The following is a 15,000-nucleotide window of genomic DNA, read 5'->3' on the forward strand; positions in this document are numbered from 1 at the left end:
TCCCTGTAGGCCGTCTCATCATTGTTGGTAATAAGGCCTAATATGGTTGTGTCCTTTGCAAACTTGATGACTGAGTTGGAGGTGTGCGTGGCCACACAGTCATGGGTAAACAAGGAGTACAGGAGGGGGCTGAGCACGCACCCTTAAAGGGCCCCTGTGTTGAGGATCAGTGAAGTGGAGGGGGTTGTTTCCGACCTTCACCACCTGGGGGCGGCCCATCAGGAAGTCCAGGACCCAGTTGCACAGGGCGAGGTTCAGACCCAGAGCCACAAGCTTAATGATGAGCTTGGAGGGTACTATGGTGTTAAAGGCTGTGCTGTAGTCAATTAACTGCATTCTTACATAGGTATTCCTCTTGTGCAGGTGGGATGGGGCAGTGCGATGTTACCTTTTGCTTTCTTGGGTACAGGAACAATGGTGGACATCTTGAAGCAATCGGGGACAGTAGACTGGGATAGAAAGAGATGAAATATATCCGTAAACACTCCAGCCAGCTGGTCTGAAGACGCCGTCTGGGCCGGCAGCCTTGCGATGGTTAACACACTTAACACACTCAAATGTCTTACATCGGCCACAGAGAATGAGAACCCACGGTCCTCGGGAGCAATGTCGATGGCACTGTGTTATCTTCAAAGCAGGCCAGCCAGACGTCGTTGGCACTGTGTTATCTTCAAAGCAGGCGAGCCAGACGTCGATGGCACTGTGTTATCTTCAAAGCAGGCCAGCCAGACGTCGATGGTACTGTGTTATCTTCAAAGCAGGCCAGCCAGGCGTCGATGGCACTGTGTTATCTTCAAAGCAGGCCAGCCAGACGTCGATGGCACTGTGTTATCTTCAAAGCAGGCCAGCCAGACGTCGATGGTACTGTGTTATCTTCAAAGCAGGCCAGCCAGGCGTCGATGGCACTGTGTTATCTTCAAAGCAGGCCAGCCAGGCGTCGATGGTACTGTGTTATCTTCAAAGCAGGCCAGCCAGACGTCGTTGGCACTGTGTTATCTTCAAAGCAGGCCAGCCAGACGTCGATGGCACTGTGTTATCTTCAAAGCAGGCCAGCCAGACGTCGATGGTACTGTGTTATCTTCAAAGCAGGCCAGCCAGACGTCGATGGTACTGTGTTATCTTCAAAGCAGGCCAGCCAGACGTCGTTGGCACTGTGTTATCTTCAAAGCAGGCCAGTCAGGCGTCGATGGTACTGTGTTGTCTTCAAAGCAGGCCAGCCAGACGTCGTTGGCACTGTGTTATCTTCAAAGCAGGCCAGCCAGACGTTGATGGCACTGTGTTATCTTCAAAGCAGGCGAGCCAGACGTCGATGGCACTGTGTTATCTTCAAAGCAGGCCAGCCAGACGTCGATGGTACTGTGTTATCTTCAAAGCAGGCCAGCCAGGCGTCGATGGCACTGTGTTATCTTCAAAGCAGGCCAGCCAGGCGTCGATGGTACTGTGTTATCTTCAAAGCAGGCCAGCCAGGCGTCGTGTTATCTTGGTACTGTGTTATCTTCAAAGCAGGCCAGCCAGGCGTCGATGGTACTGTGTTATCTTCAAAGCAGGCCAGCCAGGCGTCGATGGCACTGTGTTATCTTCAAAGCAGGCCAGCCAGGCGTCGATGGTACTGTGTTATCTTCAAAGCAGGCCAGCCAGGCGTCGATGGCACTGTGTTATCTTCAAAGCAGGCCAGCCAGGCGTCGTTGGCAATGTGTTATCTTCAAAGCAGGCCAGCCAGGCGTCGATGGTACTGTGTTATCTTCAAAGCAGGCGAGCCAGACGTCGTTGGCACTGTGTTATCTTCAAAGCAGGCCAGCCAGACGTCGTTGGCACTGTGTTATCTTCAAAGCAGGCCAGCCAGGCGTCGATGGTACTGTGTTATCTTCAAAGCAGGCCAGCCAGACGTCGATGGTACTGTGTTATCTTCAAAGCAGGCCAGCCAGACGTCGTTGTCTACGACGTGGCTGGTTTTCCCTTTTGTAATCTGTGATTGTCTGTAGTGATTGTCTGCCACATGCGTCTCGTGTCTGAGCCGACTCCACTTTGTCTCTGTCCTGATGTTTTGCCTGTCTGATTGCCTTACGGAGGGAATAACTACACTGTTTGTATTTAACCGTATTCCCAGTCACCTTGACATGGTTAAATGCGGTGGTTCGGGCTTTTCAGTTTTGTGCGAATGCTGCCATCTATCCACAGTTTCTGGTTTGGGAAGGTTTTACTCGTCACAGTGGGAACAACATCCCCTATGATGAACTCAGTCTCCGTGTTCATACATTCATACAGTGTGTATACATCAATGTTGTTATCCGAGGCGACACGGAACATCCCAGTCCGCGTCATCAAAACAATCCAGGGTCGTCCAGAAGATGGACAGTAAGCGAGGGCAAGGCTTTAAAGGTCAAAGTTCAGAAGCCCATGGGGTCAGAGTATCCAATGATTCGGTACATCCTATATAGTCTAAAGTGGCTTCCTCCACTCATCTCCTTTCCTTGAAGTGGCTTCCTCCACTCATCTCCTTTTCTTGAAGTGGCTTCCTCCACTCATCTCCTTTCCTTGAAGTGGCTTCCTCCACTCATCTCCTTTTCTTGAAGTGGCTTCCTCCACTCACCTCCTTCCCTTGAAGTGGCTTCCTCCACTCACCTCCTTCCCTTGAAGTGGCTTCCTCCACTCACCTCCTTCCCTTGAAGTGGCTTCCTCCACTCATCTCCTTTCCTTGCTCTGTACTGATCTTTAGAATTGGACAGGTGACTAGCCTGGTTGAATATTGAGATGTCCATTCTAACTCATTATCTTTCTACACTACATAATGACCAGTTTATTAGACCAGTTTATTAGATTAGATCAAATGTAGATATGAAGTTAATAGGATAATGAGGGTTTGCTCTTCCATTGACTTTCAGACTGGATTTAACGGGTTCATAATTGGTAGTTTACAGTCTAAAAACAGCAAAAATATTTAAAAAGCTGTTCCCTTTCCAGTGTACTTACTGTGGCTTCCTGTGCCAACACACATAGCTGTTAGATACAGAGGAGACGTGAGACTGAGGCACATCTTTTATGATCAGTAATATTAAAAACCCAGTCATACTTTTTTCACATTGTCCTTTTTTCTACTTATCATTCACTTTTATGACGGTAGTTATGATGTGGGTATTAACCAGGTGTTATCGAGTCATTTACCCACACACACACACACACACACACACACACACACACACACACACACACACACACACACACACACACACACACACACACACACACACACACACACACACACACACACACACACGCACACAGACACAGACACAGACACAGACACAGACACACACACACACACACACAGAGCAGTTGGATAGTTACCGTGGTTACTGGTCATAAAGACTAAGGAAAAGAGGTACAACTAGCGTGATGCGTCCTAAACGGCACACTCAAAAGTAGTGCACTAAATTAGGGAATAGGGTGCCATTTTGGGGCACGAACATAGATATTAGGCTAGTTGTGAGGTCACAGTCCATTACTCTGTGATTAATGGTTAATTTTTAATGAGCAATGTTTGGTTCTGTTGACAATGGAATAGAATGTCTGGATGTCTGGTTATCATGGGTCATTTAATGAGTCTCATAAATATATGAACAAAATAACATTAAAATGGATGAATGAATGAAGGAAAAAATGAACGAAGGAATAAATGAATGAAAGAAAAGTCTCCCACCTGTGTAGAGGTGTCTGGCAGGCTCCATCAGGCAGGTTAATGATGCTGTCCAGTCTGCTGTAGGAGGACAGCATCAGTTTAACTGCCTCTGTAGCTCCCTGGGAACAGGCAAAATGTAGAGCTGTGGACCGGTCCACCTGGAGTACAGTACACACACACACACACACACACACACACACACACACACACACACACACACACACACACACACACTGGCTTTGTGTATCATGGAATTTCAGACACAGAAATGTGACAAACATTTCAGAAAACACAGACCTATTTTCCATGTTTATACTTGTGTATGTGAAACCATGCACACTACAGTACATCTCATAGACATAGAGTGAAGAGAGAGTCAAATAGAGAGTCAAATAGAGAGTCAAATAGAGAGTCAAATAGAGAGTCAAATAGAGAGTCAAATAGAGACAGGCATCTCCGGTGGGATGTACAGTGTATGTCATAGAGAGACGCGGAAAATACAAGCATTTTAATGAGATATGCATGAATAGCAGGAGCAGAGGTCACCGTCCTCACCTCCACACCACATACAGAACAGTACAGGAAGTGGAGGTCAGTACAGTACAGGAAGTGGAGGTCAGTACAGTACAGGAAGTGGAGGTCAGTACAGTACAGGAAGTGGAGGTCAGTACAGTACAGGAAGTGGAGGTCAGTACAGTACAGGAAGTGGAGGTCAGTTCAGTACAGGAAGTGGAGGTCAGTTCAGTACAGGAAGTGGAGGTCAGTACAGTACAGGAAGTGGAGGTCAGTACAGTACAGGAAGTGGAGGTCAGTACAGTACAGGAAGTGGAGGTCAGTACAGTACAGGAAGTGGAGGTCAGTACAGTACAGGAAGTGGAGGTCAGTTCAGTACAGGAAGTGGAGGTCAGTACAGTACAGGAAGTGGAGGTCAGTTCAGTACAGGAAGTGGAGGTCAGTACAGTACAGGAAGTGGAGGTCAGTACAGTACAGGAAGTGGAGGTCAGTACAGTACAGGAAGTGGAGGTCAGTACAGTACAGGAAGTCAGTACAGGAAGTGGTCAGTACAGTACAGGAAGTGGAGGTCAGTACAGTACAGGAAGTGGTGGTCAGTACAGTACAGGAAGTGGAGTCAGTACAGTACAGGAAGTGGAGGTCAGTACAGGAAGTGTAGTAGGTACAGGAAGTGGAAGTCAGTTCAGTACAGGAAGTGGAGGTCAGTACTGTACAGGAAGTGGAGGCTACAGTACAGTTCAGTACAGGAAGTGGAGATCAGTACAGTACAGGAAGTGGAGGTCAGTACAGTACAGGAAGTGGAGGTCAGTACAGTACAGGAAGTGGTGGTCAGTACAGTACAGGAAGTGGAGGTCAGTACAGTACAGGAAGTGGAGGTCAGTTCAGTACAGGAAGTGGAGGTCAGTACAGTACAGGAAGTGGAGGTCAGTACAGTACAGGAAGTGGAGGTCAGTACAGTACAGGAAGTGGAGGTCAGTACAGTACAGGAAGTGGAGGTCAGTACAGTACAGGAAGTGGAGGTCAGTACAGTACAGGAAGTGGTGGTCAGTACAGTACAGGAAGTGGAGGTCAGTAGAGTACAGGAAGTGGAGGTCAGTTCAGTACAGGAAGTGGAGGTCAGTACAGTACAGGAAGTGGAGGTCAGTACAGTACAGGAAGTGGAGGTCAGCACAGGACGTGGAAGTTATTATTATCTGGGGCTATTTCTGTCTGTATGGACTCTCTAGACTTCTGGTCCTACATCTGATCTGGATGTGAGTCCTTAATGACACCCTATTCCCTTAAAAGTGCACTTATTCACCAGGGTTAATAAGTCCCTCTTCAAAAGTAGTGCACTATATAGGGAAAAGGGTGCCATTTGAAGATCCTAAGATCCTAAGAAGATCTGTTGCCTATAAAGTGGTCTACATGTGCAAGAAAACATCCCCTAGTGTAAATACGATTCTATTTCAATTAAAAGTTCAAACGTGAGTACTGGAGAAATTATTATCACAATTACTAGTCCAGCGCTCTAACCACTAGGCTACCTGCTGGTTACTAGTTACTAGTCCACCGCTCTAACCACTAGGCTACCTGCTGGTTACTAGTTACTAGTCCAGCGCTCTAACCACTAGGCTACCTGCTGGTTACTAGTTACTAGTCCACCGCTCTAACCACTAGGCTACCTGCCACCTCTACACTCTAGCCACTAGGCTACCTGCCACCCCTACACTCTAACCACTAGACTACCTGCAACCTCTACACTCTAACCACTAGGCTACCTGCCACCTCTACACTCTAACCACTAGACTACCTGCCACCTCTACACTCTAGCCACTAGGCTACCTGCCACCTCTACACTCTAACCACTAGACTACCTGCCACCTCTACACTCTAGCCACTAGGCTACCTGCCACCTCTACACTCTAGCCACTAGGCTACCTGCCACCTCTACACTCTAACCACTAGACTACCTGCCACCTCTAGCCACTAGGCTACCTGCCACCTCTACACTCTAACCACTAGGCTACCCTACCACCTCTACACTCTAACCACTAGACTACCTGCCACCTCTACACTCTAGCCACTAGGCTACCTGCCACCTCTACACTCTAACCACTAGGCTACCTGCCACCTCTACACTCTAACCACTAGACTACCTGCCACCTCTACACTCTAGCCACTAGGCTACCTGCCATCTCTACACTCTAACCACTAGGCTACCTGCCACCTCTACACTCTAGCCACTAGGCTACCTGCCACCTCTACACTCTAACCACTAGACTACCCTGCCACCTCTACACTCTAACCACTAGACTACCTGCCACCTCTAACCACTAGACTACCTGCCACCTCTACACTCTAACTACTAGGCTACCTGCCACCTCTAACCACTAGACTACCTGCCACCTCTACACTCTAACTACTAGGCTACCTGCCACCTCTACACTCTAGCCACTAGGCTACCTGCCACCCCATCCTAATGTACCTGTTGTTGGTCAATCTTGGCTCCTTTGTGGATGCAGAACTCGATGATGTCCATGTTGCCTCCCCTGACCGCCAGGTGAAGTGGACTACTGTATGACTTATCCAGGAAATTAATGTGTTCCTCTATGGAATGACCCATCTCCTCTCCTGGAAAAAAAAACAACAAGTACACCCACCTGGACAGGATGTTACATGCAGAGGGTTTCCTTTCCTCATCTCCTTTCCTTGAATAAGGACTATTGAGACCTAAGTGGACAGATGTATTGAGTTGAATCTCTGAAGCATTATGGTATATTCTGTTCAAATTAATAACTCAAAAGGTTCTTGTGTTTGGTTTCACAGTGTAATTTCCCCTTAGTCCTGCCATCTGTGGAGATATGTCTGTCTGTCTGTCTGTCTGTCTGTCTGTCTGTCTGTCTGTCTGTCTGTCTGTCTGCCTGCCTGCCTGCCTGCCTGCCTGCCTGGTCTAAAGAATGTCAATTCCCATTTGGTCCAAAACTAACAAAGACAGGAGCTTCACAAATATTTTGCTGTTGTACTAAACACATCAGCGTCCTGTTATGTATGACTCAGCTGCAGACCTCCCAGGTTAGGTAAACAGTGTGTCTGTGCTGAGGTCTCTGGTTTGTGTGGCTCCCTAGATGAACATTTAGGCACCAAATGGCTCCCATATATCAGTAACAAAGATTCTGTATATTGACACAAAATGGCTCCTGTGTGTCAGTAACAAAGATCCTGTATGTTGACACAAAATGGCAAAGAGAACTTTCAAAGTTCTTCCAAGAGAAATGTCCAACTTGAAAATTTGGTCAGATTTTCCAATAAGAAAGTATCAGAATCAACCAATAATAAGCTGTACACCAATAAAATTTGATTTGATTTGATTTTGACAAAGATGGTAACATTGGTAAGGGATTAGCCTGAGTATTAGCCTGTTTGTGCTATCATGCTAACATGCTATCATGCTAACATGCTATCATGCTAACATGCTATCATGCTAACATGCTATTATGCTAACATGCTATCATGCTACCATGTTTTGGCTTGACAGGGACAGCATTGAAATTGATAAAAGCACAAACAGATCTCTGACCAGGCTCGTAATGAATGAGGGGGAAACGTACAATAGTAAAGTGTTGTTTTACACCCATGGACAAGTGTAGCATCCTATACAAATGCAATCCTTAATTATCTCCTCATCAATAATGCCATACCAGCCTTGAGGATGACATCCATGGCTTTCTTTGAGCCTGCGAAGGCAGCTGCATGGATAGCATAGTGGCCCAGTTTGTTCTGACTGGAGAGCCGCGCCCCATGGCTCAGCTACAGTGCAGGGAACAGGACACAGAGCAGACAGGTAATAACAGTGAATTCCAGGAGAGACTGGAAGCTGTGTGCGTTATTTCTAACTCTTGGTTATAAACATTATACACATTGTGTGTACATTCTCTCATAAAAACAGGATAATTGAGTATTATTTGACATTAATTGTACAACTGGCTATGTACGTGTACTGTATACACTTGTATAATGTATACAGTACAAGCCTATGTTACTCGATTCGATAGCACTTTCAGTGAAGTATGTACAATGCTTTATAATGCACATAGAGGGAGAGGGAGGAGGGAGGGAGGGAGGGAGGGAGGGAGGGAGGGAGGGAGGGAGGGAGGGAGGGAGGGAGGGAGGGGGAGGGGGAGAGAAGGAGGGGAGAGAGAGAGAGAGATCCTCTCACCAGTATAGAGAGCGCCTCAGTATTATTGATGGAGCAGGCTAACATGACAGGAGTGTTGCCAAGACCTCCTTCTAGGTTAGACTCTGTCTTATAGTGAGACAACAGGAGCTGGGAGAAAACAAACACACACACATTAACATTAATAATGAAACCTTATGTGATATGAATGAATTCATGAAATGGTATTTGTTCACTAACAGCAGAAGCAACAACATTCTGTGATACCTGTCTATGTCTCTTTCTACTCCCTGACACAGGGACACAGGGACCGCTAGTATTCTCACGCCCAGAACAGACAGTAGAAATGCTGACAAGGTCCTAGAGACCGGGGAGGCTCAGCCTCATTAACCTTCATCACCAAGCTTGGCTTTGGGTGACCAGATTCTGTTTTGTAAGCCATATCTATCATCCGTTACTCTGGCACAACCTTGGGTTACCAGATGCCTCGTACCCACGAGTGACCCACGAACTCGCCAGATGCTCTTTGCTTACCCCACGTGTCTCTATCCAGGGTGATTACGTCCATCCACCCATATCTATGCACATGTCTTGGATCCATTGTCCGTCAGCTCTGGGTTACCAGATGCCTCGTACCCTCACAAATGGTCCACACACTGCAGCTGCAGCTTTTGTTTAAGACAGGGTTGTGAAAACATAGGATCCATCCCCGCGAAGGCGGACCAATCTGGCCCATGGGTGATTTGATATATGATTTGATATATACCATATGATGGCTGACCATATGATGGCTGACCATATGATGGCTGACCATATGAATGCTGACCATATGAGAGCTGACAATATGATGGCTGATAATATGATGCCTGTCAATATGAGAGCTGACCATATGATGGCTGACCATATGAATGCTGACCATATGATGGCTGATAATATGATGGCTGATAATATGATGGCTGACCATATGATGGCTGACCATATGATGGCTGACCATATGATGGCTGACCATATGATGGCTGATAATATGATGGCTGATAATATGATGGCTGACCATATGATGGCTGACCATATGATGGCTGACCATATGATGGCTGACCATATGATAATATGATGGCTGACCATATGATGGCTGACCATATGATGATGGCTGACCATATGATGGCTGATAATATGATGGCTGACCATATGATGGCTGACCATATGATGGCTGACCATATGATGGCTGACAATATGATGGCTGACCATATGGTGGCTGACAATATGATGGCTGACCATATGATGGCTGACCAATATGATGGCTGACCATGTGGTGGCTGACAATATGATGGCTGACCATATGGTGGCTGACAATATGATGGCTGACCATGTGGTGGCTGCTGATGGCTGACCATATGGTGGCTGACAATATGATGGCTGACCATATGATGGCTGACAATATGATGGCTGACCATATGATGGCTGACAATATGATGGCTGACAATATGATGGCTGACCATATGATGGCTGACAATATGATGGCTGACCATATGATGGCTGACAATATGATGGCTGACAATATGATGGCTGACAATATGATGGCTGACAATATGATGGCTGACCATATGATGGCTGACCATGTGGTGGCTGACCATATGATGGCTGACCATATGATGGCTGACCATATGAATGCTGACCATATGATGGCTGACCATATGATGGCTGACCATATGATGGCTGACCATATGATGGCTGACCATATGATGGCTGACAATATGATGGCTGACAATATGATGGCTGTCAATATGATGGCTGACCATATGATGGCTGATAATATGATGCCTGTCAATATGATGGCTGACCATATGATGGCAATGATGCCTGTCAATATGATGGCTGACAATATGATGGCTGATAATATGATGCCTGTCAATATGATGGCTGACCATATGATGGCTGACCATATGATGGCTGATAATATGATGCCTGTCAATATGATGGCTGACCATATGGTGGCTGACAATATGATGGCTGACCATATGGTGGCTGACCATATGATGGCTGACCATATGGTGGCTGACCATATGATGGCTGACCATATGATGGCTGACAATATGATGGCTGACAATATGATGGCTGACCATATGATGGCTGACAATATGATGGCTGACAATATGATGGCTGACAATATGATGGCTGACCATATGATGGCTGACAATATGATGGCTGATAATATGATGCCTGTCAATATGATGGCTGACCATATGATGGCTGACCATATGAGAGCTGACCATATGATGGCTGACCAAAGAAAAGAGGCGAGTGGATGTTTTTTTTTTGTTTTGTTTATACTTTCAGTAAAAAAAAAAAATGAATGTGGTGGCTGACAATATGATGGCCGACCACTTGATGGCCGACCATATGAGTCAAACACACCTTATCCGTGGCTTTCCCCTGGGCGGGACATTAAGAGCACGTACAACATTGGGCGATGTGATTGTCATGTTTGGTTAGATCTTAATTAAGATATATTACATTCAGTTTGTTGACTGTGTCCAGTGTGCTAATAATCACGATCTTCCAATTGGCTCACACACCTCCCCCCCTCTTTTCCCCTGTAACTCTTTCCAGGTCGTTCATGTAAATGAGAATGTGTTCTCAGTCATCTTCCCTGGTAAAATAAAAACGATCTAGTAAAATAAAATAAAAATAATCACAGGTAAGAAAACTGCACTATTTTGTATATTTTTCTGATGTCGAGGAAATCTATTTTTTAAAACAGTGTAACCCTCCGGTCAATGTTGTATACGGAATGTGACCCCACGGCTAAATGAGTTTGACACTGCTGGTTTAGGACAAGGATGTAAATGAAAAGCCATGGTAAGGCAGTAGGGGGTGTTGGAGGAGTTGGTGGGGAGGTATGGGCAGGTAGTTTGGTGGGGGAGGAATGGGCAGGTAGTTTGGTGGGGGAGGTATGGGCAGGTAGTTTGGTGGGGAAGGTAAGGGCAGGTCGTTCGGTGGTGGAGGTATGGGCAGGTAGTTTTGTGGGTGGGGTATGGGCAGGTAGTTTGGTGGGGGAGGTATGGGCAGGTAGTTTGGTGGGGGGAGGTATGGGCAGGTGGTTTGGTGGGGAGGTAAGGGCAGGTAGTTTGGTGGGTGGGGTATGGGCAGGTAGTTTGGTGGGGAGGAATGGGCAGGTAGTTTGGTGGGGGAGGTATGGGCAGGTAGTTTGGTGGGGGAGGTATGGGCAGGTAGTTTGGTGGGGGAGGTATGGGCAGGTAGTTTGGTGGGGCAGGTAAGGGCAGGTAGTTTGGTGGGGGAGGTAAGGGCAGGTAGTTTGGTGGGGAAGGTAAAGACAGGTAGTTTGGTGGGGAGGTAAGGACAGGTAGTTTGGTGGGGAGGTATGAGCAGGTAGTTTGGTGGGGAGGTAAGGACAGGTAGTTTGGTGGGGGAGGTAAGGGCAGGTAGTTTTGTGGGGGAGGTAAGGACAGGTAGTTTGGTGGGGGAGGTAAGGGCAGGTAGTTTGGTGGGGGAGGTAAGGGCAGGTAGTTTGGTGGGGAGGTATGAGCAGGTAGTTTTGTGGGGGAGGTAAGGGCAGGTAGTTTGGTGGGGAGGTATGAGCAGGTAGTTTGGTGGGGAGGTATGAGCAGGTAGTTCGGTGGGGAGGTAAGGGCAGGTAGTTTGGAGAGGGAGGTATGAGCAGGTAGTTTTGTGGGGGAGGTAAGGGCAGGTAGTTTGGTGGGGGAGGTAAGGGCAGGTAGTTTTGTGGGGGAGGTAAGGGCAGGTAGTTTGGTGGGGAGGTAAGGGCAGGTAGTTTAGTGGGGGAGGTATGGGCAGGTAGTTTGGAGAGGGAGGAATGGGCAGGTAGTTTGGTGGGGAGGTATGGGCAGGTAGTTTGGAGAGGGAGGTATGGGCAGGTGGCTTGGTGGGGGAGGTATGGGCAGGTAGTTTGGTGGGGAGGTAAGGGCAGGTAGTTTGGTGGGGAGGTATGAGCAGGTAGTTTGGTGGGGAGGTAAGGGCAGGTAGTTTGGTGGGGAGGTAAGGGCAGGTAGTTTGGTGGGGGAGGTAAGGGCAGGTAGTTTAGTGGGGGAGGTAAGGGCAGGTAGTTTGGTGGGGGAGGTAAGGGCAGGTAGTTTGGTGGGGAGGTAAGGGCAGGTAGTTTAGTGGGGGAGGTAAGGGCAGGTAGTTTTGTGGGGGAGGTAAGGGCAGGTAGTTTGGTGGGGAGGTAAGGGCAGGTAGTTTAGTGGGGGAGGTATGGGCAGGTAGTTTGGAGAGGGAGGAATGGGCAGGTAGTTTGGTGGGGAGGTATGGGCAGGTAGTTTGGAGAGGGAGGTATGGGCAGGTGGCTTGGTGGGGGAGGTATGGGCAGGTAGTTTGGTGGGGAGGTAAGGGCAGGTAGTTTGGTGGGGGAGGTATGAGCAGGTAGTTTGGTGGGGAGGTATGGGCAGGTAGTTTGGTGGGGAGGTAAGGGCAGGTAGTTTGGTGGGGAGGTAAGGGCAGGTAGTTTGGTGGGGAGGTATGAGCAGGTAGTTTGGTGGGGGAGGTATGGGCAGGTAGTTTGGTGGGGGAGGTATGGGCAGGTAGTTTGGTGGGGGAGGTATGGGCAGGTAGTTTGGTGGGGAGGTATGGGCAGGTAGTTTGGTGGGGAGGTATGGGCAGGTAGTTTGGTGGGGGAGGTATGGGCAGGTAGTTTGGTGGGGGAGGTATGGGCAGGTAGTTTGGTGAGGGAGGTATGGGCAGGTAGTTTGGTGGGGCATGAAAGGTGTAACTCTAGGTGTAGGAGAGACCCAAGACTGTTTAGTAGAAGAGGAGGGGGGGTGTTACAGGGGGAGCTAAGGATCATGGTGTCTCACCTGGACCAGATGGTTGTGTGTGTGGCTAACAGCCAGGTGTAGAGGTGACATCAGGGCCTTGTTGAGGATGTTAGGTTCAGCCCCCAGCTCTAACAGAGCCCTGCAGGTCTCTGGCTGGTTCCTCTCCACAGCCCAGTGCAGCGGCATAGACCCCTCGTCATCATACACCTTCCACCCTGGGGAGAGAGGACAGAGGTAGGACACACACACACACAGGCATAGACCCCTCGTCATCATACACCTTCCACCCTGGGGAGAGAGGACAGAGGTAGGACACACACACACAGGCATAGACCCCTCGTCATCATACACCTTCCACCCTGGGGAGAGAGGACAGAGGTAGGACACACACACAGGCATAGACCCCTCGTCATCATACACCTTCCACCCTGGGGAGAGAGAGGTAGGACACACACACACAGGCATAGACCCCTCGTCATCATACACCTTCCACCCTGGGGAGAGAGGACAGAGGTAGGACACACACACACACAGGCATAGACCCCTCGTCATCATACACCTTCCACCCTGGGGAGAGAGGACAGAGGTAGGACACACACACACACAGGCATAGACCCCTCGTCATCATACACCTTCCACCCTGGGGAGAGAGGACATAGATAGGACACACACACACACACACACACACACACACACACACACACACGGATAAACAGACATACACACACGCACAGGCATAGACAGACACACACACACACACGGATAAACATGCATAAACTGACACACACACACGCACAGGCATAGACAGACACACACACACATTCACACAAACACACATACTGTATAATTAAGACGAGGAAACTTGAGAAATGAAATGAAGAGGAAATATTTCACTCAAGTTAATCTACATCATACTGGCAGCCATTTTGTATTTTTAGGATGGGAGCCTCCCCATCTCTGACTGTGATGCTGGGTGTGTGTGTGGAGCCTCCCCATCTCTGACTGTGATGCTGGGTGTGTGTGTGGAGCCTCCCCATCTCTGACTGTGATGCTGGGTGTGTGTGTGGAGCCTCCCCATCTCTGACTGTGATGCTGGGTGTGTGTGTGGAGCCTCCCCATCTCTGACTGTGATGCTGGGTGTGTGTGTGGAGCCTCACCATCTCTGACTGTGATGCTGGGTGTGTGTGTGTGTGGAGCCTCACCATCTCTGACTGTGATGCTGGGTGTGTGTGTGTGTGTGTGGAGTCTCACCATCTCTGACTGTGATGCTGTGTGTGTGTGTGGAGCCTCACCGTCTCTGACTGTGATGCTGGGTGTGTGTGTGTGTGTGGAGCCTCCCCATCTCTGACTGTGATGCTGGGTGTGTGTGTGTGTGTGTGGAGTCTCACCATCTCTGACTGTGATGCTGGGAGTGTGTGTGGAGTCTCACCATCTCTGACTGTGATGCTGGGTGTGTGTGTGGAGGCTCACCATCTCTGACTGTGATGCTGGGTGTGTGTGTGTGTGTGTGTGTGTGTGTGTGTGTGTGTGTGTGTGTGTGTGTGTGTGTGTGTGTGTGTGTGTGTGTGTGTGTGTGTGTGTGTGTGTGGAGTCTCACCATCTCTGACTGTGATGCTGTGTGTGTGTGTGTGTGTGTGTGTGTGTGTGTGGAGCCTCACCATCTCTGACTGTGATGCTGGGTGTGTGTGTGGAGGCTCACCATCTCTGACTGTGATGCTGGGTGTGTGTGTGTGTGTGTGTGTGTGTGTGTGTGTGTGTGTGTGTGTGTGTGTGTGTGTGGAGTCTCACCATCTCTGACTGTGATGCTGGGTGTGTGTGTGTGTGTGTGTGTGTGGAGTCTCACCATCTCTGACTGTGATGCTGGG

The 15,000-nt window shown here is 48.5% G+C and overlaps 1 protein-coding gene across 2 annotated transcripts in view; it reads right to left on the reverse strand.

Annotated features, from left to right (window-relative positions):
* LOC118376961 (transient receptor potential cation channel subfamily A member 1-like) overlaps window positions 1–15,000 on the reverse strand; it is a 90,409-nt gene that overhangs the window by 51,746 nt on the left and 23,663 nt on the right. For both annotated transcript variants that reach the window (XM_052484057.1, XM_052484056.1), the window contains exons 4-8: window positions 13,175–13,350; window positions 8,388–8,495; window positions 7,870–7,978; window positions 6,657–6,802; window positions 3,698–3,834 (exon numbers count right to left, since the gene is read on the reverse strand). In XM_052484057.1, coding sequence (XP_052340017.1) covers window positions 3,698–3,834; window positions 6,657–6,802; window positions 7,870–7,978; window positions 8,388–8,495; window positions 13,175–13,350 — 676 coding nt within the window. The remainder of the gene's footprint in view (window positions 1–3,697; window positions 3,835–6,656; window positions 6,803–7,869; window positions 7,979–8,387; window positions 8,496–13,174; window positions 13,351–15,000) is intronic.

This window comes from Oncorhynchus keta, chromosome 28, assembly GCF_023373465.1.
Source record: "Oncorhynchus keta strain PuntledgeMale-10-30-2019 chromosome 28, Oket_V2, whole genome shotgun sequence".
Classification (NCBI taxonomy): domain Eukaryota; kingdom Metazoa; phylum Chordata; class Actinopteri; order Salmoniformes; family Salmonidae; genus Oncorhynchus; species Oncorhynchus keta.